The sequence below is a fragment of the Prionailurus bengalensis genome, chromosome B3 (genome assembly GCF_016509475.1).
Source record: "Prionailurus bengalensis isolate Pbe53 chromosome B3, Fcat_Pben_1.1_paternal_pri, whole genome shotgun sequence".
NCBI classification, from domain to species: Eukaryota; Metazoa; Chordata; class Mammalia; order Carnivora; family Felidae; genus Prionailurus; species Prionailurus bengalensis.
In genome coordinates, this window is record NC_057355.1 from 28,283,346 (window position 1) to 28,310,869 (window position 27,524).

At 40.6% G+C, this 27,524-nt stretch overlaps 1 protein-coding gene across 1 annotated transcript in view; it reads left to right on the top strand.

Annotated features, from left to right (window-relative positions):
- The first annotated feature begins 20,794 nt into the window (after window positions 1-20,794).
- The window catches only part of NIPA1 (NIPA magnesium transporter 1), a 94,702-nt gene continuing 87,972 nt past the window's right edge, over window positions 20,795-27,524 (top strand). The window contains exon 1 of the mRNA XM_043554906.1: window positions 20,795-20,971. Within this exon, the coding sequence (XP_043410841.1) occupies window positions 20,809-20,971 (163 nt within the window). The 5' untranslated portion in view covers window positions 20,795-20,808. The remainder of the gene's footprint in view (window positions 20,972-27,524) is intronic.

Consider the following 27,524-nt stretch of genomic DNA (forward strand, 5'->3'; position numbering starts at 1 on the left):
CAACAAAACTAAAAGGCAACCAACGGAATGGGAAAAGATATTTGCAAATGACATATCAGACAAAGGGCTAGTATCCAAAATCTATAAAGAGCTCACCAAAATCCACACCCGAAAAACAAATAACTCGGTCAAGAAATGGGCAGAAAACATGAATAGACACTTCTCTAAAGAAGACATCCGGATGGCCAACAGGCCCCTGAAAAGATGCTCAACGTCGCTCCTCATCAGGGAAATACAAATCAAAACCACACTCAGATATCACCTCACGCCAGTCAGAGTGGCCAAAATGAACAAATCAGGAGACTATAGATGCTGGAGAGGATGTGGAGAAACAGGAACCCTCTTGCACTGTTGGTGGGAATGCAAAGTGGTGCAGCCACTCTGGAAAACAGTGTGGAGGTTCCTCAGAAAATTAAAAATAGACCTACCCTATGACCCAGCAATAGCACTGCTAGGAATTTACCCAAGGCATACAGGAGTACTGATGCATAGGGGCACTTGTACCCCAATGTTTATAGCAGCACTCTCAACAATAGCCAAATTATGGAAAGAGCCTAAATGTCCATCAACTGATGAACGGATAAAGATATTGTGGTTTATATACACAATGGAGTACTACGTGGCAATGAGAAAGAATGAAATATGGCCCTTTGTAGTAACATGGATGGAACTGGAGAGTGTGATGCTAAGTGAAATAAGCCAAACAGAGAAAGACAGATACCATATGTTCACTCTTATGTGGATCCTGAGAAACTTAACAGAAACCCATGGAGGAGGGGAAGGAAAAAAAAAAGAGGTTAGAGTGTGAGAGAGCCAAAGCATAAGAGACTCTTAAAAACTGAGAACAAACTGAGGGTTGATGGGGGGTGAGAGGGAGGGGAGGGTGGGTGATGGGTATTGAGGAGGGCACCTTTTGGGATGAGCACTGGGTGTTGTATGGAAACCAATTTGACAATAAACTTCATATATTGGAAAAAAAAACAAATTTAGAGAAACGATTATCTGATTATGGAGTTGGCCTCAGATTAGTTCCTTTAAAGAGTAAAAGAAAAGAGAGAGAGAAGAATAGATAAGAGTTGCGGCAAGATGGCGGCTTAGGAGGACGCTGGGCTCACCGCACATCCTGCTGATCACTTAGATTCCATCTACACCTGCCTAAATAACCCAGAAAACCGCCAGAGGATTAGCAGAACAGAGTCGCCGGAGCCAAACGCAGACGAGAGGCCCACGGAAGAGGGTAGGAAGGGCGGCGAGGCGGTGCGCGCTCCACGGACTGGCGGGAGGGAGCCGGGGCGGAGGGGCGGCTCGCCGGCCAAGCAGAGCCCCCGAGTCGGGCTTGCAAAAGCGGAGGGGCCGGGCGGACTGTGTTCCGACAGCAAGCCCGACTTAGCGTCTGGGAGGTCAGAAATTAACAGCTCTGCTCGGAAAGCGGGAAGGCTGGAGGACAAAGGGAGGGAGAGCTGCTGAGCCCCCTGACAACAGAGCTCAGTTTGGTGGGGAACAAAGGCGCTCGCCAGCGCCATTTCCCCCGCCCATCCCCCAGCCGAAATCCCAAAGGGAACCGGTTCCTGCCAGGGAACTTGCTCGCTCCGCGCAAACACGCAACTCTGCGCTTCTGCGGAGCCAAACCTCCGGCAGCGGATCTGACTCCCTCCCGCTGCCACAAGGCCCCTCCTGAAGTGGATCACCTAAGGAGAAGCGATCTAAGCCTGCCCCTCCTGCCCCCGTGCACCTTGCCTACCCACCCCAGCTAATACGCCAGATCCCCAGCATCACAAGCCTGGCAGGGTGCAAGTAGCCCAGACGAGCCACACCACCCCACAGTGAATCCCGCCCCTAGGAGAGGGGAAGAGAAGACACACACCAGTCTGACTGTGGCCCCAGCGGTGGGCTGGGGGCAGACATCAGGTCTGACTGCGGCCCCGCCCACCAACTCCAGGTATACACCACAGCACAGGGGAAGTGCCCTGCAGGTCCTCACCACGCCAGGGACTATCCAAAATGACCAAGCGGAAGAACTCCCCTCAGAAGAATCTCCAGGAAATAACAACAGCTAATGAGCTGATCAAAAAGGATTTAAATAATATAACAGAAAGTGAATTTAGAATAATAGTCATAAAATTAATCGCTGGGCTTGAAAACAGTATACAGGACAGCAGAGAATCTCTTGCTACAGAGATCAAGGGACTAAGGAACAGTCACGAGGAGCTGAAAAACGCTTTAAACGAAATGCATAACAAAATGGAAACCACCACAGCTCGGCTTGAAGAGGCAGAGGAGAGAATAGGTGAACTAGAAGATAAAGTTATGGAAAAAGAGGAAGCTGAGAAAAAGAGAGATAAAAAAATCCAGGAGTATGAGGGGAAAATTAGAGAATTAAGTGATACACTAAAAAGAAATAATATACGCATAATTGGTATCCCAGAGGAGGAAGAGAGAGGGAAAGGTGCTGAAGGGGTACTTGAAGAAATCATAGCTGAGAACTTCCCTGAACTGGGGAAGGAAAAAGGCATTGAAATCCAAGAGGCACAGAGAACTCCCTTCAGACGTAACTTGAATCGATCTTCTGCACGACATATCATAGTGAAACTGGCAAAATACAAGGATAAAGAGAAAATTCTGAAAGCAGCAAGGGGTAAACGTGCCCTCACATATAAAGGGAGACCTATAAGACTCGTGACTGATCTCTCTTTTGAAACTTGGCAGGCCAGAAAGAATTGGCAAGAGATTTTCAGGGTGCTAGACAGAAAAAATATGCAGCCAAGAATCCTTTATCCAGCAAGTCTGTCATTTAGAATAGAAGGAGAGATAAAGGTCTTCCCAAACAAACAAAAACTGAAGGAATTTGTCACTACTAAACCAGCCCTACAAGAGATCCTAAGGGGGACCCTGTGAGACAAAGTCCCAGAGACATCACTATAAGCATAAAACATACAGACATCACAATGACTCTAAACCCGTATCTTTCTATAATAACACTGAATGTAAATGGATTAAATGCACCAACCAAAAGACATAGGGTATCAGAATGGATAAAAAAACAAGACCCATCTATTTGCTGTCTACAAGAGACTCATTTTAGACCTGAGGACACCTTTAGATTGAGAGTGAGGGGATGGAGAACTATTTATCATGCGACTGGAAGCCAAAAGAAAGCTGGAGTAGCCATACTTATATCAGACAAACTAGACTTTAAATTAAAGGCTGTAACAAGAGATGAAGAAGGACATTATATAATAGTTACAGGGTCTATCCATCAGGAAGAGCTAACAATTATCAATGTCTATGCACCGAATACCGGAGCCCCCAAATATATAAAACAATGACTCATAAACATAAGCAACCTTATTGATAAGAATGTGGTAATTGCAGGGGACTTTAATATACCACTTACAGAAATGGATAGATCATCTAGACACACGGTCAATAAAGAAACAAGGGCCCTGAATGAGACATTGGATGAGATGGACTTGACAGATCTATTTAGAACTCTGCATCCCAAAGCAACAGAATATACTTTCTTCTCGAGTGCACATGGAACATTCTCCAAGATAGATCATATACTGGGTCACAAAACAGCCCTTCATAAGTTTACAAGAATTGAAATTATACCATGCTTACTTTCAGACCACAATGCCATGAAGCTTGAAATCAACCACAGGAAAAAGTCTGGAAAACCTCCAAAAGCATGGAGGTTAAAGAACACCCTACTAACGAATGAGTGGGTCAACCAGGCAATTAGAGAAGAAATTAAAAAATATATGGAAACAAACGAAAATGAAAATACAACAATCCAAACGCTTTGGGACGCAGCAAAGGCAGTCCTGAGAGGAAAATACATTGCAATCCAGGCCTATCTCAAGAAACAAGAAAAATCCCAAATACAAAATCTAACAGCACACCTAAAGGAACTAGAAGCAGAACAGCAAAGGCAGCCTAAGCCCAGCAGAAGAAGAGAAATAATAAAGATCAGAGCAGAAATAAACAATATAGAAACTAAAAAAACTGTAGAGCAGATCAACGAAACCAAGAGTTGGTTTTTTGAAAAAATAAACAAAATTGACAAACCTCTAGCCAGGCTTCTCAAAAAGAAAAGGGAGATGACCCAAATAGATAAAATCATGAATGAAAATGGAATGATTACAACCAATCCCTCAGAGATACAAACAATTATCAGGGAATACTATGAAAACTTATATGCCAACAAATTGGACAACCTGGAAGAAATGGACGAATTCCTGAACACCCACACGCTTCCAAAACTCAATCAGGAGGAAATAGAAAGCTTGAACAGACCCATAACCAGCGAAGAAATTGAATCGGTTATCAAAAATCTCCCAACAAATAAGAGTCCAGGACCAGATGGCTTCCCAGGGGAGTTCTACCAGACGTTTAAAGCAGAGATAATACCTATCCTTCTCAAGCTATTCCAAGAAATAGAAAGGGAAGGAAAACTTCCAGACTCATTCTATGAAGCCAGTATTACTTTGATTCCTAAACCAGACAGAGACCCAGTAAAAAAAGAGAACTACAGGCCAATATCCCTGATGAATATGGATGCAAAAATTCTCAATAAGATACTAGCAAATCGAATTCAACGGCATATAAAAAGAATTATTCACCATGATCAAGTGGGATTCATTCCTGGGATGCAGGGCTGGTTCAACATTCGCAAATCAATCAACGTGATACATCACATTAACAAAAAAAGAGAGAAGAACCATATGATCCTGTCAATCGATGCAGAAAAGGCCTTCGACAAAATCCAGCACCCTTTCTTAATAAAAACCCTTGAGAAAGTCGGGATAGAAGGAACATACTTAAAGATCATAAAAGCCATTTATGAAAAGCCCACAGCTAACATCATCCTCAACGGGGAAAAACTGAAAGCTTTTTCCCTGAGATCAGGAACACGACAAGGATGCCCACTCTCACCGCTGCTGTTTAACATAGTGCTGGAAGTTCTAGCATCAGCAATCAGACAACAAAAGGAAATCAAAGGCATCCAAATTGGCAAAGATGAAGTCAAGCTTTCGCTTTTTGCAGATGACATGATATTATACATGGAAAATCCGATAGACTCCACCAAAAGTCTGCTAGAACTGATACAGGAATTCAGCAAAGTTGCAGGATACAAAATCAATGTACAGAAATCAGTTGCATTCTTATACACTAACAATGAAGCAACAGAAAGACAAATAAAGAAACTGATCCCATTCACAATTGCACCAAGAAGCATAAAATACCTAGGAATAAATCTAACCAAAGATGTAAAGGATCTGTATGCTGAAAACTATAGAAAGCTTATGAAGGAAATTGAAGAAGATTTAAAGAAATGGAAAGACATTCCCTGCTCATGGATTGGAAAAATAAATATTGTCAAAATGTCAATACTACCCAAAGCTATCTACACATTCAATGCAATCCCAATCAAAATTGCACCAGCATTCTTCTCGAAACTAGAACAAGCCATCCTCAAATTCATATGGAACCACAAAAGGCCCCGAATAGCCAAAGGAATTTTGAAGAAGAAGACCAAAGCAGGAGGCATCACAATCCCAGACTTTAGCCTCTACTACAAAGCTGTCATCATCAAGACAGCATGGTATTGGCACCAAAACAGACACATAGACCAATGGAATAGAATAGAAACCCCAGAACTAGACCCACAAACGTATGGCCAACTCATCTTTGACAAAGCAGGAAAGAACATCCAATGGAAAAAAGACAGCCTCTTTAACAAATGGTGCTGGGAGAACTGGACAGCAACATGCAGAAGGTTGAAACTAGACCACTTTCTCACACCATTCACAAAAATAAACTCAAAATGGATAAAGGACCTAAATGTGAGACAGGAAACCATCAAAACCTTAGAGGAGAAAGCAGGAAAAGACCTCTCTGACCTCAGCCGTAGCAATCTCTTACTCGACACATCCCCAAAGGCAAGGGAATTAAAAGCAAAAGTGAATTACTGGGACCTTATGAAGATAAAAAGCTTCTGCACAGCAAAGGAAACAACCAACAAAACTAAAAGGCAACCAACGGAATGGGAAAAGATATTCGCAAATGACATATCGGACAAAGGGCTAGTATCCAAAATCTATAAAGAGCTCACCAAACTCCACACCCGAAAAACAAATAACCCAGTGAAGAAATGGGCAGAAAACATGAATAGACACTTCTCTAAAGAAGACATCCGGATGGCCAACAGGCACATGAAAAGATGTTCAGCGTCGCTCCTTATCAGGGAAATACAAATCAAAACCACACTCAGGTATCACCTCACGCCAGTCAGAGTGGCCAAAATGAACAAATCAGGAGACTATAGATGCTGGAGAGGATGTGGAGAAACGGGAACCCTCTTGCACTGTTGGTGGGAATGCAAATTGGTGCAGCCGCTCTGGAAAGCAGTGTGGAGGTTCCTCAGAAAATTAAAAATAGACCTACCCTATGACCCAGCAATAGCACTGCTAGGAATTTATCCAAGGGATACAGGAGCACTGATGCATAGGGCCACTTGTACCCCTATGTTCATAGCAGCACTCTCAACAATAGCCAAATTATGGAAAGAGCCTAAATGTCCATCAACTGATGAGTGGATAAAGAAATTGTGGTTTATATACACAATGGAATATTACATGGCGCTGAGAAAAAATGAAATATGGCCTTTTGTAGCAACGTGGATGGAACTGGAGAGTGTGATGCTAAGTGAAATAAGCCATACAGAGAAAGACAGATACCATATGGTTTCACTCTTATGTGGATCCTGAGAAACTTAACAGGAACCCATGGGGGAGGGGAAGGAAAAAAAAAAAAAAAGAGGTTAGAATGGGAGAGAGCCAAAGCATAAGAGACTGTTAAAAACTGAGAACAAACTGAGGGTTGATGGGGGGTGGGAGGGAGGAGAGGGTGGGTGATGGGTATTGAGGAGGGCACCTTTTGGGATGAGCACTGGGTGTTGTATGGAAACCAATTTGTCAATAAATTTCAGAAAAAAAAAAAAAAAAAAAAAAAAAAAAAAAAAAAAAAAGATCTGGTTGACCGGTGTAGGACCCATGCATCTTGCTCTTGTCCAAGACAAGCCTCGTATGCAAGTTCCCTTTGCTATTATTAAACATTGCCACCAACAAAAAAAAAAAAAAAAAAAAAAAAGAATAGATAAAAAAAAATTAATGATGTTTTCTTGTCTCTTCCAAGATAATACACAGGTAACAAAATAAATTATTATAATTTTTAATGTTTACTTATTTTTGAGAGAGACAGAGTGTGAGCGGGGGGGGGGGGGGGGGGGGGCAGAGAGACAGAGGGAGACACAGAATCTGAAGCAGGCTCCAGGCCCTGAGCTGTCAGCACAGAGACTGATGTGGGGCTGAAACCCATGAGCCATGAGTTCATGACCTGAGCCGAAGTCAGCCACTTAACAGACTGAGCCACCCAGGTTCCTCAAATTATTATACATTGATTGCAGGTGGAATAAGAGCTAGGCAAGGAACTTGTAGATAATGAGACCAACATGAGAAATCATGAGTATACATGAGGAACAGCAAGAGAGCCATGGCTAGAATCAATGGAAAATAACACTGGAAACTTTGGGAAGGGACATTAAAAAATAAAAAAGAAAGAAAGAAACCAGCTACAAGAGAGAATGTGCTGTATTTCATTTATATGAACTTCAAGAAGACAAAACAAAATGATAATGATTGAAGTCATAATAGTGATTTTCTTGAGGGAAGGTATAGATCCAGAAGGAACCTCTAGAGTCCTAGAAATCCTCTATATTTTGATCTGGGTAGGGGGGATGATAGGTATATAGATATAGATACAGATATATAGATAGATATAGATATAGATAGACCAAGCTGCACACTTAAGAAAGATTCCAGTTAGTAAGTAAAAAAATGATTGAATTTTAAACATCATTATTTTGGCATTTAATCTAATTTATTTAATCAGGCAAAGATCATCAGGCAAAGTTTCATGGATGAAACTTTTAGCTGGAAGGATGATAGGGAAGTTTACAGAAGAAAGAACAGGTTCTCACTACCTGAACCCACTGACCTTATCAGGCATTAGGTACCTCCAGATTTGATGCAGTAGAAATCACTAGCACCATCTATGTCACATTTTTAAAATTAAAAGGTACAAGTGTAATCTAATCAAACATCTAGAAGTGACATCTAGTTTATAGAAATACGGATGATAGAGGTACACATTAAATTATGCTACAAAAAAACTAGCAACTGCATTAGTTACCTATGGCTACATAGCAAATTACCACAAACTTTAAGTTTTAAAGAATATTTGTTTTCTCACAGTTTCTGGGGGTAGAGAGTAAGGCTTAGCTCGATCCTTTGCTTGGAGTCTTAAAAGGCTGCAATCATGATGTTGACTGGCACTCTTTTAAATTAATTTTTTATTTTTTAAAATTTATATTTAAATTTAAATTATACTTAAATTTAAGTATACTTTTTTTTTTACTTTTATTATAATTGACACACAATGTTACATTAGTTTCAGGTGTACAACATAGTGATTTGAGAAGTTTATATGCAGTTATGCTCACAAGTGTAGCTACCATCCATCAACCATATAATGCTATTACAAGCCATTGACTATCTTCCCTATGTTGTACCTTTTATCTCCATGACTTATTTTCCATAAATGAAAGCCTGTATCTCTCACTCCCCTTTGCCTATTTTGCCCTATTCCCCATTGCCTCCCCTCTGGCAAACAGTTTGTTCTCTGTATTTATGGGTCTGTTTCTGCTTTTTCTTTGTGTTTTTTAAAAAAATTTTTAAGTTTATTTTTTGAGAGAGAGAGGTGGGGAGGAGCAGAGAGAGAGAGAGAGAGAGAGAGAGAGAGAGAGAATCCCAAGCAGGCTCTGCACTGGCAGCAGGAGCCCAGTGTGGGGCTCAAACTCATGAACAATGAAATCAAGACCCTAGCCAAAATCAAGAGTCAATTACTTAACCCACTGAGCCACCCAGGTGCCCCTGATTTTTCTTTGTTTTGGCCAATAGAATAGATGAAAAGTTGCTCAACATCACTAATCATCAGGGAAAGGCAAATTAAAACCATAATGAGATATCACCTAACACCTGTCAGAATGGCTAGAAAAAAAAAGATAAGAAATAACAAGTGTTGATGAGGATGTGTCTACATCCTCATCCATTTTTGGTAAGAATGTAAATTGGTGCAGCTACTGTGGAAAACAGTATGGAGGTTCCCCAAAAACCTAAAAAAGGAAATACCAAAATACATACATACATACATTCATACATACATACCATATGATCCAATAATTTCACTACTGGGTATTTACCTTAAGGAAACAAAACACTAATTCAACAGGATATATGCACCTCTATGTTCATTGTAACATTATTTACAACACCCAACATATGGAAGCAATCCAAGTGTCCATCAATAGATAAGTGAATAAAGAATACACACACACACACACACACACACACACACATATATACATATACATATACATATACATATAATGGAATATTACTCAGCTATAAAAAGGGATGAGATCTTGACATTTGTGACAACATGGATGGACCTATGGACCTAGAGAGTATTATGCTCAGTGAAATAAGGCAGCAAAAGACAAATACAACATGATTTTGCTTATGTGCAGAATCTAAAAAAAACAAAAGAAAACAAATGAGGCTCTTTTTACCATTGAAAAAAGTCACCTACTTGGAATTTATCTTTCTTTAAGTTATAATGAATAGATCCAATTTAATTTTTTTATATGGTTACCCAGTTGTCCACAGCCTATCAACATTTTTCACCAGATAATAGTTTAGGAAGTCCTAATAAAATTTAAATCTTACTAGTTTTGTGTGTAACATAAGAGGAAAAAGCTTTTCTGAGTGAGACTTCAGAGTTTCACCTGCTTTTAAAATTAATAGAATCAATCTGTTGGCTTTATGGTATTTAGTTTATCTACTCAAATAACTTTTTCAGGCATACTTTCTTGGCTTTAATTGATTTCTGTATTGGAGAGGCTATTAATACAAACATAAAATAGCAAAAAGAAAGAAAGAATTACAGAAAGATAGAAAGGAAGAAAGAAAGACAAGACAGAGTGGCCAAAATGAACAACTCAGGAGACTATAGATGCTGGAGAGGATGTGGAGAAACGGGAACCCTCTTGCACTGTTGGTGGGAATGCAAAGTGGTGCAGCCACTCTGGAAAACAGTGTGGAGGTTCCTCAAAAAATTAAAAATAGACCTACCCTATGACCCAGCAATAGAACTGCTAGGAATTTACCCAAGGCATACAGGAGTCCTGATGCATAGGGGCACTTGTACCCCAATGTTTATAGCAGCGCTCTCAACAATAGCCAAATTGTGGAAAGAGCCTAAATGTCCATCAACTGATGAACGGATAAAGAAATTGTGGTTTATATACACAATGGAGTACTACGTGGCAATGAGAAAGAATGAAATATGGCCCTTTGTAGCAACGTGGATGGAGAGTGTGATGCTAAGTGAAATAAGCCAAACAGAGAAAGACAGATACCATATGTTCACTCTTATGTGGATCCTGAGAAACTTAACAGAAACCCATGGGGGAGGGGAAGGAAAAAAAAAAAGAGGTTAGAGTGGGAGAGAGCCAAAGCATAAGAGACTGTTAAAAACTGAGAACAAACTGAGGGTTGATGGGGGTGGGAGGGAGGGGAGGGTGGGTGATGGGTATTGAGGAGGGCACCTTTTGGGATGAGCACTGGGTGTTGTATGGAAACCAATTTGACAATAAATTTCATATATGGAAAAAAATAAAAAATTTTAAAAAATGAAAAAAAAAAGAAAAAAAAAGACAAGAAAAGAAAAAGAAAGACATGCAGATAGATACATAGATATACATAAATAGATGAAGAAAACAGTCTGGAAGACAACATTACCCAAGGAATAAGAGTAAACTCCATGATAAGAATTTTACTCCAGGATGCTGTTCTGAAGAGAGCATAGCATATGTGAGACTACTGTCTTTAGGCTTGCTTTCAAAGTTTGCCTTGGAAATTGGTGCAGCCGCTCTGGAAAGCAGTGTGGAGGTTCCTCAGAAAATTAAAAATAGACCTACCCTATGACCCAGCAATAGCACTGCTAGGAATTTATCCAAGGGATACAGGAGCACTGATGCATAGGGCCACTTGTACCCCAATGTTCATAGCAGCACTCTCAACAATAGCCAAATTATGGAAAGAGCCTAAATGTCCATCAACTGATGAATGGATAAAGAAATTGTGGTTTATATACACAATGGAATATTACGTGGCAATGAGAAAAAATGAAATATGGCCTTTTGTAGCAACGTGGATGGAACTGGAGAGTGTGATGCTAAGTGAAATAAGCCATACAGAGAAAGACAGATACCATATGGTTTCACTCTTATGTGGATCCTGAGAAACTTAACAGGAACCCATGGGGGAGGGGAAGGAAAAAAAAAAAAGAGGTTAGAATGGGAGAGAGCCAAAGCATAAGAGACTGTTAAAAACTGAGAACAAACTGAGGGTTGATGGGGGGTGGGAGGGAGGAGAGGGTGGGTGATGGGTATTGAGGAGGGCACCTTTTGGGATGAGCACTGGGTGTTGTATGGAAACCAATTTGTCAATAAATTTCAGAAAAAAAAAATTTTAAAAAATAAATAAATTTAAAAAAATTAAAAAAAAAAGAAATTCAAAAAAAAATAAATAAAATAAAAATATTTAAAAAAAAAAAAAACAAAGTTTGCCTTGGGCTGGTATCTGGGAATCTGAATTTGGAGAGTCCTCTTACCACTAAATTATTATCCATTTCCCTAACTGATTAGAGTGGCTCACTGTGCCTACATTGTTTGTACAAGCAATATGGTTTATGCTGAACAACTGCTTTCCTTTAGAGACTCTTGGATTGATAAAATCCCTGCACTCCTAGGCAAGTTTACCTGGTAGATAGTGTTTCAGACATATCATCATAACCTGTTGGGGGAATTAAGCACATGTGTGTTACTTCTTTTGAAGAGAACTCTTGGAAGCTCCTTGTTTCTTCCAGACCTCATCGCATGGACTTTTTCCCTTTGCTGATTTTTCTTTGCATCCTTTCATTGTAATCATAGTCATTCATATGACTATAAGCTAAGTCCTGTGAGTCTACCTAAGTGAATCATCTACCTTCTGGGTGGTCCCGGGAAGTCCTGACACAGATACTTAATAAGAACATAAAATAAGTAAAAGAAGAACTCAAGGACTATATAACAAACAACAGATTTGAAGAAAACAAAATTTCAGAGCTAATGAAGTAAATAGGATATCACCATTATCCTATTGTGGTTATATACATAGAGGATAAATATCAAGATAATTCAGAAGAAAAAAAAACATAACATAATAAAAGAATATCCAACATAAGAATAATTGGTGTCCTTAAAATAGAGAACTCACCTGATAGAACGTAAGATGGGGAGGGGTAGCTTGGGGATGTTTAAAAACACAGTGGCAGGAACCTGGGTAGCTCAGTTGGTTAAGTGTCTGACTCTTGATCTCTGCTCAGGTCATGATCGGTTTGGTTCGTGAGATCCAGCCCCATGTTGGGCTCTGCGATGACAGCACAGAGTCTGCTTGGGATTCTCTCTCTCTCTCTCTCTCTCTCTCTCTCTCTCTCTCCCCCCCCCTTCCCTGTTCACTCTCTCTCTCTCAAAATAAACTTGAAAAAAAAGATACAAAATAAAAACACAGTGATATAAATTTGCTGAAAGAAGGAAAAACAATTTACAAAAGAAAGAATATGCTATGTACTAGGAGAAATGGTATAGATTGATCAGTACTGTTATATCCTGATTGAGTTATTGAGCTTCAAGGAGAATAATCCTGCAGATTCAGGGCACAAGTAAGAGAGATGGAATAAAAGAGGACTTTGCTATTTTATTATAATAAAAGAGGACTTTGCATAATCTGTCTATTATGATTAGACAGATTTGGAGGGATGGGTACATGGATTTTTAAAAATGTTCTCTGCACTTCCATATATATTTGAAATATTTTATAATAAAGTAAAAAAAAAAGATTTTTCAATCTTTCCTGATTACTTGTTTGTATTTAAACTCTTCTCAAGTGTAGAAATAAAAATATATATATTTTTAAAAATCAGGCAGTCTTCAGAGTAAAAAAAAAAAAACCATAAATACTTTTATTAAGAATGGTTTCAGGGCACCTGGGTGGCTCAGTCAGTTAAGCATCTGACTCTTGATTTCAGCTCAGGTCATGATCTCCGTTTGTGGGATCAAGCCCTGTGTTGGGCTGTGCAGTGACAGCATGGAGCCTGCTTGGGATTCTCTCTCTCCCTCTCTCACTGCCCCTCCCTTGCTTGCATGCGCTCTCTCTCTCTCTCTCTCTCTCTCTCTTAAAATAAATAAATAAACTTTAAAAAGAGAATGTTTGGGGCGCCTGGGTGGCGCAGTCGGTTAAGCATCCGACTTCAGCCAGGTCACGATCTCGCGGTCCGTGAGTTCAAGCCCCGCGTCAGGCTCTGGGCTGATGGCTCAGAGCCTGGAGCCTGCTTCCAATTCTGTGTCTCCCTCTCTCTCTGCCCCTCCCCCGTTCATGCTCTGTCTCTCTCTGTCCCAAAAATAAATAAACGTTGAAAAAAAAAATTTAAAAAAAAAAATAAATAAAAAAAATAAAAAGAGAATGTTTTCAAACACATAGAGAATAGCATGAAATACTCATATACGTTACACATTACCCAAGCAGAGATTCCCAAGCAGGCTCCACATGGGTTTGAACTCACGAATCGTGAGATCATGACCTGAGCCGAAATCAAGAGTCATACACTTAACTGACTGAGCCACACAGGTGCCCCTGTTTTTACTTTTTTAAATTTGGTGGGAAAGGCAATCACTTGTGTGCAGTCTTCTGATCCCTACCTGGTTGCATGAGAATGTGTGTAGGGCACAGAATACTTCTTTATCAAGAAGTAAAGAGCCTTGGCAGCCTGTTCTGGGTTTGTCACCTTGAGTGACAATCTCTTTCCCTGTTTCAGATTCTGTGTACTCCTTTGTTCTGCTTAAGCAGGCGCATCATATGGCCCTTAGCCAACCCCACTACTATATCCATTCCCAGAGGGGTGGGAATGGGGTCCTTTGCTTGCAGCAAAAGAGGGGTGCATGCAGGCCATTGCCCACATTGGCTGCAGGCTGCAACCTGTTGACCACGAGAGACTGAAACCTACTGCTGAAGCTGGTCTTATTCTGTCTCTTCTGTGTGAGAGTAAAGGTTTGTGCTATCCAGTGCCTATGTGAGTCTTATCTCTCTTGGTGACCCTGACATTTATATACCATGGAATGAGTAGAAATCCTGTGACTGCTGCTCTTGGTGGCAGGTATCCATTCCCTACTGTGCTATCTTCCATGCAGTAGGACTTTTCCTTGCCTGGAGACGGTAACAGGTGTCGCTTGATAAATCCATTTACACATATGCTTACACACTCATCTTATTTACTTATGAAATTTTATTTTAATTTTTTTTAAAGTTTACTTATTTATTTATTTTGAAAGAGCAAGAAAGAGAAACCATGTGCTCCTGAGCCAGGGAGGGGCAGAGATAGAGGGAGAGAAAGAATCCCAAGCAGGCTCCGGAGTGTCACTGCAAAGCCCAACACAAGGGTCAATCTCATGACCCATGAGATCATGACCTGAGCTGAAATCAAGAGTTGGACGCTTGGGGCGCCTGGGTGGCTCAGTCGGTTAAGCGGCCAACATCGGCTCAGGTCATGATCTCGCGGTCCGTGAGTTCGAGCCCCGCGTCGGGCTCTGTGCTGACAGCGCAGAGCCTGGAGCCTGTTTCAGATTCTGTGTCTGCCCCTCCCCTGTTCATGCTCTGTCTCTGTCTCAAAAATAAGTAAACATTAAAAATAAATAAATAAATCTGTCCATTTTGTGGTTCATGTAAACATTCCATAACATTTAAAAACCTCAAAGATTATAGCACCTATGGTTTATTTTCAGTGTCAGTTCATTGAAAATTTTCTAGTGAACTGAAATATAGAAAAAAAATTGGTAAAAGAGTGATGTGAATAATGAACCCAGTAAAATATATATTTAAGATTATACAAGTATAGAATTATGAATACATGGTAGTTTCTAAATGTTATAAGCCTTGGCAAATACAAAAAAAATTGCAAGGATTTGGAAAGTGAGCTGATTTCCTCATTTGTTATTGCAAGGAGTCAATTTATACTGTCTAAAAGTTAAGAGTTAAATGAAACATAGTTACTCCCACCTCTTAATGTTTTTCACTGACTTTAATTTTAGAAGCGTCTTTTAGGAACTAGTATCTCTTGTGGTAGAATAGCATTTTACCTCAGCTTCAGTAGTCACTCCATTTTTATTTCAGCTTTTTAAATGTTAAATCCATGTAATATAGTTTTAGCTTTGAATTAAAATACCATATGTGCCTATCCATGTGATAAATGTCTATCCTTTTACCCATTTACTCATCTGGAAAAATGTTTGTAGTGGAGTTCTTAATGGTAATAATAGTTACTTTAGGGTGATGGAATTTGGGGTGAGGCTTTATATTCTCTGGCATTTACTGAATTCACTGAGTTTTTTTTTTTTAATGAGCATTACTCTTTTTGCCAAAAGCACTGAAGGCATGTGTGTGTGTTTATGTATATGTTTACATACATATTTATATATTTACATATACATACTGGCATTATTAGAGAAGTAAATGATTATGACTATTTTGGCAATGCTGCTGCTGCTGCTACTGCTTTCACTTGCCTCTAAGAGTTATAATGGGACTTATTGCTTATTTCAGGAAATACCACTGATGTTCACAAGTATATTTAAAAAGAATAAGCAACCACTTCACACTTACTACAATGGCTATTAAAGAAAAGACAACTGGAAAATTACAAGTATTGGTGAGAATGTAAAGAAATTGGAATCCTTGTGTATTGCTGGTGGGAATGTAAAATGGTGCAGAGACTATGGAAAAGTTTGGCAGTTCTTCAAAAAACTAAACATAGAATTACCATGACTCAGCAATTCCATTCTTAGGTACAGTGTATCCAAAACATTTTTAAGTCAGGGACTGAAACAGATACTTTCATGTGGTGATCATTGCAACATTATTCACAAAAGCCAAAAGGCAGAAACACCCAAGTGTGCATCAACAGATGAACAGATAAATAAAATGTTGTGTGTGTATATATATACACACACACACACACACACACACACACACAATGGAATATTACTCAGCTATAAAAAGGAATCAATCCCAACAAATAAGAGTCCAGGACCAGATGGCTTCCCAGGGGAGTTCTACCAGACGTTTAAAGCAGAGATAATACCTATCCTTCTCAAGCTATTCCAAGAAATAGAAGGGGAAGGAAAACTTCCAGACTCATTCTATGAAGCCAGTATTACTTTGATTCCTAAACCAGACAGAGACCCAGTAAAAAAAGAGAACTACAGGCCAATATCCCTGATGAATATGGATGCAAAAATTCTCAGTAAGATACTAGCAAATCGAATTCAACGGCATATAAAAAGAATTATTCACCATGATCAAGTGGGATTCATTCCTGGGATGCAGGGCTGGTTCAACATTCGCAAATCAATCAACGTGATACATCACATTAACAAAAAAAGAGAGAAGAACCATATGATCCTGTCAATCGATGCAGAAAAGGCCTTTGACAAAATCCAGCACCCTTTCTTAATAAAAACCCTTGAGAGAGTCGGGATAGAAGGAACATACTTAAAGATCATAAAAGCCATTTATGAAAAGCCCACAGCTAACATCATCCTCAACGGGGAAAAACTGAGAGCTTTTTCCCTGAGATCAGGAACACGACAAGGATGCCCACTCTCACCGCTGCTGTTTAACATAGTGCTGGAAGTTCTAGCATCAGCAATCAGACAACAAAAGGAAATCAAAGGCATCCAAATTGGCAAAGATGAAGTCAAGCTTTCGCTTTTTGCAGATGACATGATATTATACATGGAAAATCCGATAGACTCCACCAAAAGTCTGCTAGAACTGATACATGAATCCAGCAAAGTCGCAGGATACAAAATCAATGTACAGAAATCAGTTGCATTCTTATACACTAACAATGAAGCAACAGAAAGACAAATAAAGAAACTGATCCCATTCACAATTGCACCAAGAAGCATAAAATACCTAGGAATAAATCTAACCAAAGATGTAAAGGATCTGTATGCTGAAAACTATAGAAAGCTTATGAAGGAAATTGAAGAAGATTTAAAGAAATGGAAAGACATTCCCTGCTCATGGATTGGAAAAATAAATATTGTCAAAATGTCAATACTACCCAAAGCTATCTACACATTCAATGCAATCCCAATCAAAATTGCACCAGCATTCTTCTCGAAACTAGAACAAGCAATCCTAAAATTCATATGGAACCACAAAAGGCCCCGAATAGCCAAAGTAATTCTGAAGAAGAAGACCAAAGCAGGAGGCATCACAATCCCAGACTTTAGCCTCTACTACAAAGCTGTCATCATCAAGACAGCATGGTATTGGCACCAAAACAGACACATAGACCAATGGAATAGAATAGAAACCCCAGAACTAGACCCACAAACGTATGACCAACTCATCTTTGACAAAGCAGGAAAGAACATCCAATGGAAAAAAGACAGCCTCTTTAACAAATGGTGCTGGGAGAACTGGACAGCAACATGCAGAAGGTTGAAACTAGACCACTTTCTCACACCATTCACAAAAATAAACTCAAAATGGATAAAGGACCTAAATGTGAGACAGGAAACCATCAAAACCTTAGAGGAGAAAGCAGGAAAAGACCTCTCTGACCTCAGCTGTAGCAATCTCTTACTCGACACGTCCCCAAACGCAAGGGAATTAAAAGCAAAAGTGAATTACTGGGACCTTATGAAGATAAAAAGCTTCTGCACAGCAAAGGAAACAACCAACAAAACTGAAAGGCAACCAACGGAATGGGAAAAGATATTCGCAAATGACATATCGGACAAAGGGCTAGTATCCAAAATCTATAAAGAGCTCACCAAACTCCACACCCGAAAAACAAATAACCCAGTGAAGAAATGGGCAGAAAACATGAATAGACACTTCTCTAAAGAAGACATCCGGATGGCCAACAGGCACATGAAAAGATGTTCAGCGTCGCTCCTTATCAGGGAAATACAAATCAAAACCACACTCAGGTATCACCTCACGCCAGTCAGAGTGGCCAAAATGAACAAATCAGGAGACTATAGATGCTGGAGAGGATGTGGAGAAACGGGAACCCTCTTGCACTGTTGGTGGGAATGCAAATTGGTGCAGCCGCTCTGGAAAGCAGTGTGGAGGTTCCTCAGAAAATTAAAAATAGACCTACCCTATGACCCAGCAATAGCACTGCTAGGAATTTACCCAAGGGATACAGGAGTACTGATGCATAGGGCCACTTGTACCCCAATGTTCATAGCAGCACTCTCAACAATAGCCAAATTATGGAAAGAGCCTAAATGTCCATCAACTGATGAATGGATAAAGAAATTGTGGTTTATATACACAATGGAATATTACGTGGCAATGAGAAAAAAATGAAATATGGCCTTTTGTAGCAACGTGGATGGAACTGGAGAGTGTGATGCTAAGTGAAATAAGCCATACAGAGAAAGACAGATACCATATGGTTTCACTCTTATGTGGATCCTGAGAAACTTAACAGGAACCCATGGGGGAGGGGAAGGAAAAAAAAAAAAAGAGGTTAGAATGGGAGAGAGCCAAAGCATAAGAGACTGTTAAAAACTGAGAACAAACTGAGGGTTGATGGGGGTGGGAGGGAGGAGAGGGTGGGTGATGGGTATTGAGGAGGGCACCTTTTGGGATGAGCACTGGGTGTTGTATGGAAACCAATTTGTCAATAAATTTCATAAAAAAAATAAAAAAAAAATAAAAAGGAATCAAGTTCTGATACATGCTACAACATGGATGAACCTTAAAACCAAATGAAAACCAAGCTACGTGAAATAAGCCAGTCACAGAAGGACAGATATTATATAATTCCACTTACATGAAATATCTAGAATAGGTGAATTCACAGAGACTGCAAGTAGATTAGAAGATTGGAAGTAGGGGGAAGAAGAAATGGGGATGACTGCTTAATGGCTATAGAGTTTCTGTTTCAGATGATGGAAAATTTTTAGAAATAAATAGTAGAGAGGGTTGCAACATTGTCAACATAATTAATATCAATAGTACATTTAAAAATGGTTAAAATGACAAGTTTTATGTTATATACAACTGACCCTTGAACAATCTGGGGTTTAGGGGCATTGACCCCCCAACCCCCCCCCACCCCCGCACAGAAAAATCCACAAATAACTTTCGATTCCCTAAAAACTTAACTACTACTACTACTACTACTACTACTAACCTACTGTTGACCTAAGCCTTACCAATAACATAAAGAGTAGATTAAAACACGTTTTACATATGTATTATATACTGTAGTCTTACAATAAAGTAAGCTACAGAAAAGAGAACATCAAGAAAATCATAAAGAAGAAAAAACACATTCACAGTACTATATTGTAAAAAAATCCAAGTGTGAGTGGACCCAAGCAGTTCAAACCCCTGTTGTTCAAGGGTCAACTGTATGTTACCACAATACAAAAGAATAAATAATGGGCTAGATTCATTCAGTATTAAAGTTTTCGTTCAGAATAGTATATTATTTCATACTGCTCCACAAACTAGTAATGTTGTCGGCATAGGTTTTATACTCTAACCTAGTATTTTCAAAATTTATGAAGATGTTTATTACAGCATCATTTATAATAGAAAAAAACTGGTAGTCAAAACTACCATACAACCAACAACTGCTAAATGGTTGGACAAACTATGGTAATTAACTTTATGGGAAATTATACTGTCATTAAAATAATCATTATGTAGCAACAAAGAAACTGATTATAACTTTAAATAAAAAGGATATTTTGTATATTGTAACTGGAAATACGTAAAATAATGTATACTAAGGGAAAATAAATAATAATTAGGCTATAGTGTTTTGGGATTGTGGAATTTCAAAATAACTATTTCCTGTTTTCCATGCTTTCCATAATTTTGATATATTTTATTGAAAATAAATTAGGAAATTAGACGGTATGGTTACAGGCTCCCTGCTCCACTGTGGAGGCAGCTTGACTTCACCCGATTCAGCAGTCCCATTTGAGTGTCTACAGCTGAGTCGTCCAGGTTTTAGGACCCACTTGAGATTCCCTGACGGCCTCCGACTAGAAGCTTTGGGATCGTGATCCCAGCAAAGGCGGTGTCGTGCCGACCTCCTTCTGGTCCCAAATAATGCATGGGACACTAAAAAATTATTTATCTCGAATAAAAACTTAAGTGGGCTCCGGTATTTTCATTTACCAAATCTGGGAACCCTACCTCCACCCACCCATCTACCACTTTATCCCTTTCACACCGCCCCCTCTTACCTCTCCTCACTCTCCTTCCTCATTGTCACTCCCCTCCTCTCTACTCCATCACCCGGCTCCGCGGAACCAGGGCTCCACCCCCACTGGACGAGCCCCAGGGTCCCCCCCTGCAACCTCTTCACGGAGACCAAGTTCTACTCCTCCCCTTTCCCGCCTCCGCGGAACTCGGAATTCTCCCCACACCCACACCCGGTCCGAACCCAACCCTCCACTCCGTCCAGGCCCAGCAGATCCCCGGGTCCACCCCCTCCAGCCCCAGCGCGCGCGGCGCGCAGGCGCAGGCGCGGAGGGCGGGCGCGGGCGGAATGGGGACTGCAGCGGCGGCAGCGGCGGCGGCCGGGGAGGGGGCGCGCAGCCCGAGCCCCGCCGCGGTGTCGCTTGGCCTGGGCGTGGCCGTCGTGTCGAGCCTGGTGAATGGGTCCACGTTCGTGCTGCAAAAAAAGGGCATCGTGCGCGCCAAGCGACGAGGTAGGGCGGGCCGCAGGGGCTGCGCTTTGGGTTAAGGGGGTGAGGATGGAGGGAACAGCCGCCGGGAGATGAGCAGGGGAGCGGCCGCAAGTTGGGGGTGTTTGGGTCGCTGCTTAGACCCGGCCTAGGGCCAAGGCGGAGCATCTCGGAGGGCAAGCTGCTCGGGCGGGAGTCTACTCGCCCACCTGAAGCGCAGGCACTGCCGCGGCCCTGCGCCCTAGAAGCGTAACAGCCGCTGCCGCGTTTTGTCCTCTCGCAGTTCCCGAAGCTGTCCGAGAATCAACCGATGCACCCTGAGCCGTGGTAGTTGTGTCTCCCCCACCCTTTTTCTCTTTTCCTAGCGTCTAGAGAGGCTTTGTTCAATTTTACAGGGTTTCACCAGCTGACTTCTTTCTTCCTTCCCAGACCCTCCCACTCCCTCTGCAGCCGCGCAGCCTACCAACCTGCCCTCCAGTTGGAGCCCAGGCGACCCTGTCACCCGCACCCATTCGCTGCTAGGGAAACCTTCCGGTTTATAGTATCCCAAAATGGTCGGAGTGCAGTGCTTGCCCAGAAGGAGCAACCTCTCGCCTAGACTGTGGCCTCGGCCTAGGGGAGAGCAAGACCCGCTAATTTGCCTCCCCTAACCCCCTGCAGTGACCACGCCAGTGCAGAAGAAAGAACTAGGCAGGGCCGCGGGGGGTGGAGCGGGGAACAGGTGGGCCAAGAAGGCTCTCACTCGCAGGGTCAAGCAAGAGGTCTGTGCTTCTTTGTAGCTTCTGTTCCTGGGGTCCTTGATTGAGATACTCTGGTTTAGACTTGAGCCATCTGGCTACAAGTGATCTTCAGTGTGGAGAAAACTGAAGGCAGATTTTTCTGAAAAAGCAAAAAAATGGGTCAACTGAGCATTCCCCTGGTGGATAAGCCACCAGACCCCACTCCTTAGTAATGTGGAAAGTGAGAGATGTAGCACAGTTCGTTGACAGCGTCTGTGTTAAGAGAACCCTGGGACGATTTACTGAATGCAAGATGCAGCATGCTGTGAGACACAAGAAATGCTGCTCTCAGGAGGACAGAGAATCTTGTGGGTTGTTAGCTGTTATTTTCACAAGAATAGTATTAAGAGTTCTCAGGAAAATGGGACCACCAGGTCAAGGGTTTGAGAATAAGTAAACTTATTTAATAGTGCTGATTCCAGAACACAGGTGAAACTTTCTCAGAGTTTCCTGGATGGAGAGCCAAAAATCCCTCTCAGACTGATGTGAGGTGGTATCTCAGTGTAGTTTTGATTTGTATTTCCCTGATGATGAGCGATGTTGAGCATCTTTTCATGTGTCTGTTGGCCATCTGTTGTCGTCTTTGGAAGTGTCTATCCAAAATCTATAAAGAACTTACCAAACTCAACACCCAGAAAAACAATCCAGTGAAGAAATGGGCAGTTTCAACTTTAAACAAAGTGCCACATGAGAGCATTGAGTTTTAGCTTCAGGAGAGGCAAGTTTTGGTCACAGCCCTTCTACTGGGGGTTTTGGGGCCAAGTTTCCTCTGTTACAGGCTTTCACTCACTCTTGAAGGGACCTTCCCAATAAACAGAGTACCCGGAAAGGAGCACTTTCCATAACACAAGCTCATGGTGGACTACCTGACTCCTGGGACACCTCTGAAGGACTCTGTATGAGAAGAGAGCAGGGGGCACAAGGAGCCACAGATCATTTATAGTATGTCTAGTGTCAGAGTCCAGTTAAAGAAAGTTTAAGTGAGAAAAACAAGGTAATTTTGGGGTGTGAAAGCATTTGTGGAAAGCCAGTTACAACTTCAGAATTCTGGCACACGTAGGCAATGATGGCTAGGGAGGTTGATAGCCTGGGGTGGTATCCTGCCCTGGGACAGGCTTTGTGGAAACAGTCTCAGGAAAGTCATGTGGTTGAATTTGCTGAAAGCTTTGGAAAATTGCATAGTAAGTTACTTTATATAGAACGCCCTAGACCAGGATGAACCAGCAGATCTTTTTAAAATCCCTTTCTTCAAAACCAGGAGATACCACCTTACACACATTAGGATGGCTATTATAAAAATAAAAGAAACAAAAAACAAGACATAAAATAACAGGTATTGGTGAAGGTGTGGAGAAATTTGGAACTCTTGTGCATTTTTGATGGGAATGTAAAATGATGCACCTGCTTTGAAAAACAGTATGGCGAGTCTTCAAAAAATTAAACACAGACTTAACCATATGACCCATCAATTCCACTTCTGGGTATATACCCAAAAGAAGTGAAAGAAGGGTCTCAAACAAATATTTGTACACCCATGTTTATAGCAAGAACAAAAGGACATAGCATAAACAAAAGGTGGGAGCAATCCAAATATCCATTGACAGATGAACAGATAAGCAAATTGTGGTATATACATTTAATGGAATGTTATTTGGCCTTTTTAGCCTCTTATGATGGTAATTCTAACACATGCTACAACATGGATGAACCTTGAGAACAGTATGCTAAGTAAAATAAGCCTGTTAAAAAAAAGATGAACACTATAATTTCACTCATATGCGGTACTTCGTCAAATTCACAGACACAGAAAGTAGGATGGTGGTTGCAGGGACTGCAAGAAGCAGGGAATGGAGAGAGTGTTTAACGAGTACAGTGTTTCTGTTTGAGAAGATGAAAAGGTTCTGGAGATCAGTGGTGGTAATAGTTGTACAACAATGTGAATGTACTTAATGTCATAGAATTGTACACTTAAAAGTGTTTAAAATGATAAATTTTATGTTTATTTTACCATAATAAAAATCCTTTCCAGGTTTCATAGTCTCTTTCCTGAGGAGTATAGTCTAAAACTGTAGTCATACTGTTAAGACACTGGAAAGGTGAGTGAGTTGTGTTGTGAGCATGGAATCTGGGATTCAGGCATTCTGCCTGCTGTCCCAAGCCTTCTGTACATTGTTTCTGAAGCACGTGCATTCCCTGGCTATGGGATGTATGTGTTCTTTCTCGTTGCTTCTCCTGCCATCTCCAGGCACACTTAGGTGCATGTGCCTCCACATCCACAGAGAAGACAGACACACATTGTCTTCATCCCTGCAGTGATCTGCGATTAGTTTCTGCTGCTTCTGTGAACCCTCCAGACCCTGACAGATGGGGTCAGTTTCCTCCCCCATGCATTTCCTTGGCGCTGGTCCTCAACCCCCTTCTGCCTCTGAAACCCATGGGATGATGGCCTGTTTACTTGTCTGTTCCCCTGGATCTCGGCTTATCAAGGCAGGGCACAGCTCCTGTCCACTTGGGAGGCATGTGATGGATACTCAGTAATGCTAACTGGCCATGTATAACTTGAGTGAAGAAGGTAAAACTGGACCTTATATTTTATGAAAAGACTTCAGAGCTTTCTTCAAGGTACTTAAAGCTGACGTCATTTACCTGTGGCCTCTACTAAGTAAATGAAGCCAGAGTTACTGCTACATCTGAACATCTACACCTATCTGATCTCTGTCTAGTCCTGAAGAGAGATCATTGTTGATAAGGAACATGGTGAGAATAGCTCTGAAGCCTGTACCTGGTTTAACTGATACTGTTTCCATAAGAAGAGAAGATAAAGGAGGCTACTAATAGAAAACCCATGGTGTCCCAGACTCATGTATCTATCAGCTTGCTGAGCCCCCCTCTCTTCTTTCTGTCTTTTCCTCCCTCCTTTTCTGCTTTCCTCCTTCCCTCCCTTTCTCCATCTCTCCATATAGTCTCTTCACATGTGGCTACCTTGAGCTTCCTTACTCCATGGTCTCATGGGGAAGTCAGATCCCTTACATGGTGGGTAGCTTCCCTTAGACCAGATCTTCCAAGGATGATGGTGGGAGCTGTGTGGATATTTGTGGCCTGATCTCAGAAGTTTTGCAGTGCCACTTCTGCCACATTTTATTGGCTTACTCAGGGCCAACCCAGGTTCAGTGTGGGAGGGGAATGTATAAGGGCATAGATCCCCTGAGGCATGCACCTGATGTGGAACTGCTGGTATCAGGATTTTAACCCAGCTCATGCTCATTATGAAGATCATCTATTTTGCCCTGGTCCCTGTAGGGAAGGTAAGAGGGAAGATAGATTTACCTACAGATAAGACTTAAGTGTGCAATTTACTTTGTAATCTGATACTGTGTTATTATAACTGTGAATAATACCCAAAGACTTTAAGGCAAATAAAAATTTATTCTCATTTTCATACAATGTAAGTGAAATAACCCTTGGTCTTATTGGATTGCTGTTGAACAGAATATATTTTTTCCTCAAAAATATTTGTATAGTATAAAATGTTATTTATATTTTCAGTCCAATTAAGTCCGTAATGAGTACAGTCATTTAAAAAATTTTGGGGGTGCGTGAGTGGCTCAGTCAGTTAAGCATCTGACTCTTGATTTCAGCTCAGGTCATGATCTCACGGTTCATGCTAACTGTGCAGAACCTGCTTGGGATTCTTTTTCTCTCCCTCTCTCTCTGCTCCTCCCCTGCTTGCTCTTGCGCATGCTCTCTCTCTCTCTCTCAAAATAAATACACTTTAAAAAAAATTGGGGAGAGGGTGCCTGGATGGCTCAGTCATTTGAGCATCTTACTCTTGATTTTGCCTCAGGCCATGATCTCACAGTTCATGAGATTGAGCCCCATATCTGCCTCCATGCTGACAGCACAAACCCTGCTTGGGATTCTCTCTCTCCCTTTCCCTCTGCCCCTGCCCTGCTTGCACGTATGTGTGAGGTCTCAAAATAAATAAGTAAACATTAAAAAAAAACCCTTTTTTAACCATGATGGACTAGAAAAGATCACTTTTCACATTAAATAGGTAATGGGGATTAAGGAGTACACTTGTTGTGATGAGCACTGGGTGATGTATGAAATCATGACCTGAGCCAAAATCAAGAGTTGGTCACTTAACTGACTGAGCCACCCAGGTGCCCCTAAAAGTGATGTTTTTATAAACTGTATACATACACAAGTATGTATTATACATACATATATATATAGCCAAAAAGATTTCCAGGAATATCATATCTATTTCCATGCTCATATTTAAATGTAGAGGAAATATAAACATGTATTCCCAAAATTTGTTTTCCACAATTTTGGCTTCTCTCTGCTATAGTTGCATTCTACTAGTCATGACTGAGAGCTCATTATCATAGATTGTTCTGTTCACATAAACAGAGCACACTAGTACAGCTATAAATATCTGACATCTACCTGTCATGAAAGCAAGAATCAGTCACCTTGGCTTCTCTGCCCTCAGGGTGGGTTGGGGGCAGCCTCCATCTCTGTGAGGAAAAAAATGGGAGAGAAAGCTCTGCAGTTACAGCAAGGAGGAAGTGGATGCTCTTTCAGGGCAGAAACCATCCCTTGGGAGACTTTTTAAGTCTTCGTATTCACTAAGGATTCTGTACATGATGATTCTAGTAAATACTTGATAGATGGACACAGTAAGAAAATAGAATACAAGTATTGCATTGAGCTTTCTGGGGGAGTATGATGAGGAAGAAGAATGTGTTAATATATACCAGATTCATTTTCCTCTTGAAACACAATGTCATTTCCTGAAGAAACTGAGAAACTACCATAGCAGTTATTGCATTATGGTCACCATTGTGTGGGCTAACCTAGAAGTTTATGTATTGCTTATAAACTGTTTCTTGTTTAAAAACATTAGAGTATAATTACATAGAATAAGCTGCACAAATCTTAAAGGTACAGTTTGATGAGTTTAGGGTTAGGGTTAGGGTTATTTGACAAATAAATATACGTGTGTATCTAACACCCTAGTAAAGAAATTGATTATTGCTGTAGCCCTAGAATGTTCCCTCATGTCTTTTTTATATTCTGTGCTCCCCACACCACAGCAGAGTACCCAATCTTCTGATACCTATCTGCATAGAATGAATTAGTTTTGCCTATTTTTGAACTTCATGTAAGTGGAATTATATAGTATGTACTTTCTTACGTCTATTTTTTTTTTTTTTGGCTCAGCATGGTTGAAGATTCATTATGCTATTATCAATAGTACATTTATTATATTGCTGAATAGTGTTCCATTGTTTGAATATACCATAATTTGCTCATTCATTCTCTTGTTGATGAACATTTTGGTTGTTTCCAAAGTTTTGCAGTTTGAATAAAGGTGCAATGACAAGTCTCATATAATTCTTTTTAAAACATAATGTTTTCATTTCTTTCGTATAAATACCTTGGAATAATAGTGCTGGATCATATAGTAGGTATATAAGTAAATTTAAGACATTACTAAACATTTTTCCCACTCTAATTGTACCATTTTACATTCTCATTAGCAATATATGAGGGTTTTTAGGTGTTCCATATCCTCTTCAACATTTAGTGTTGTCATATATTTAAATTTTAACCTTTCTGGTAAGTGTACAGTGGTATCCTGTGATTTTCATTCTCTTTTTCTTGATACCTTATGGTAGTTTCATTTAATGAGTTTATTGTCCATTTGTATATGGGTTTTTTTTTAATTTTTTTTTTCAACGTTTATTTATTTTTGGGACAGAGAGAGACAGAGCATGAACGGGGGAGGG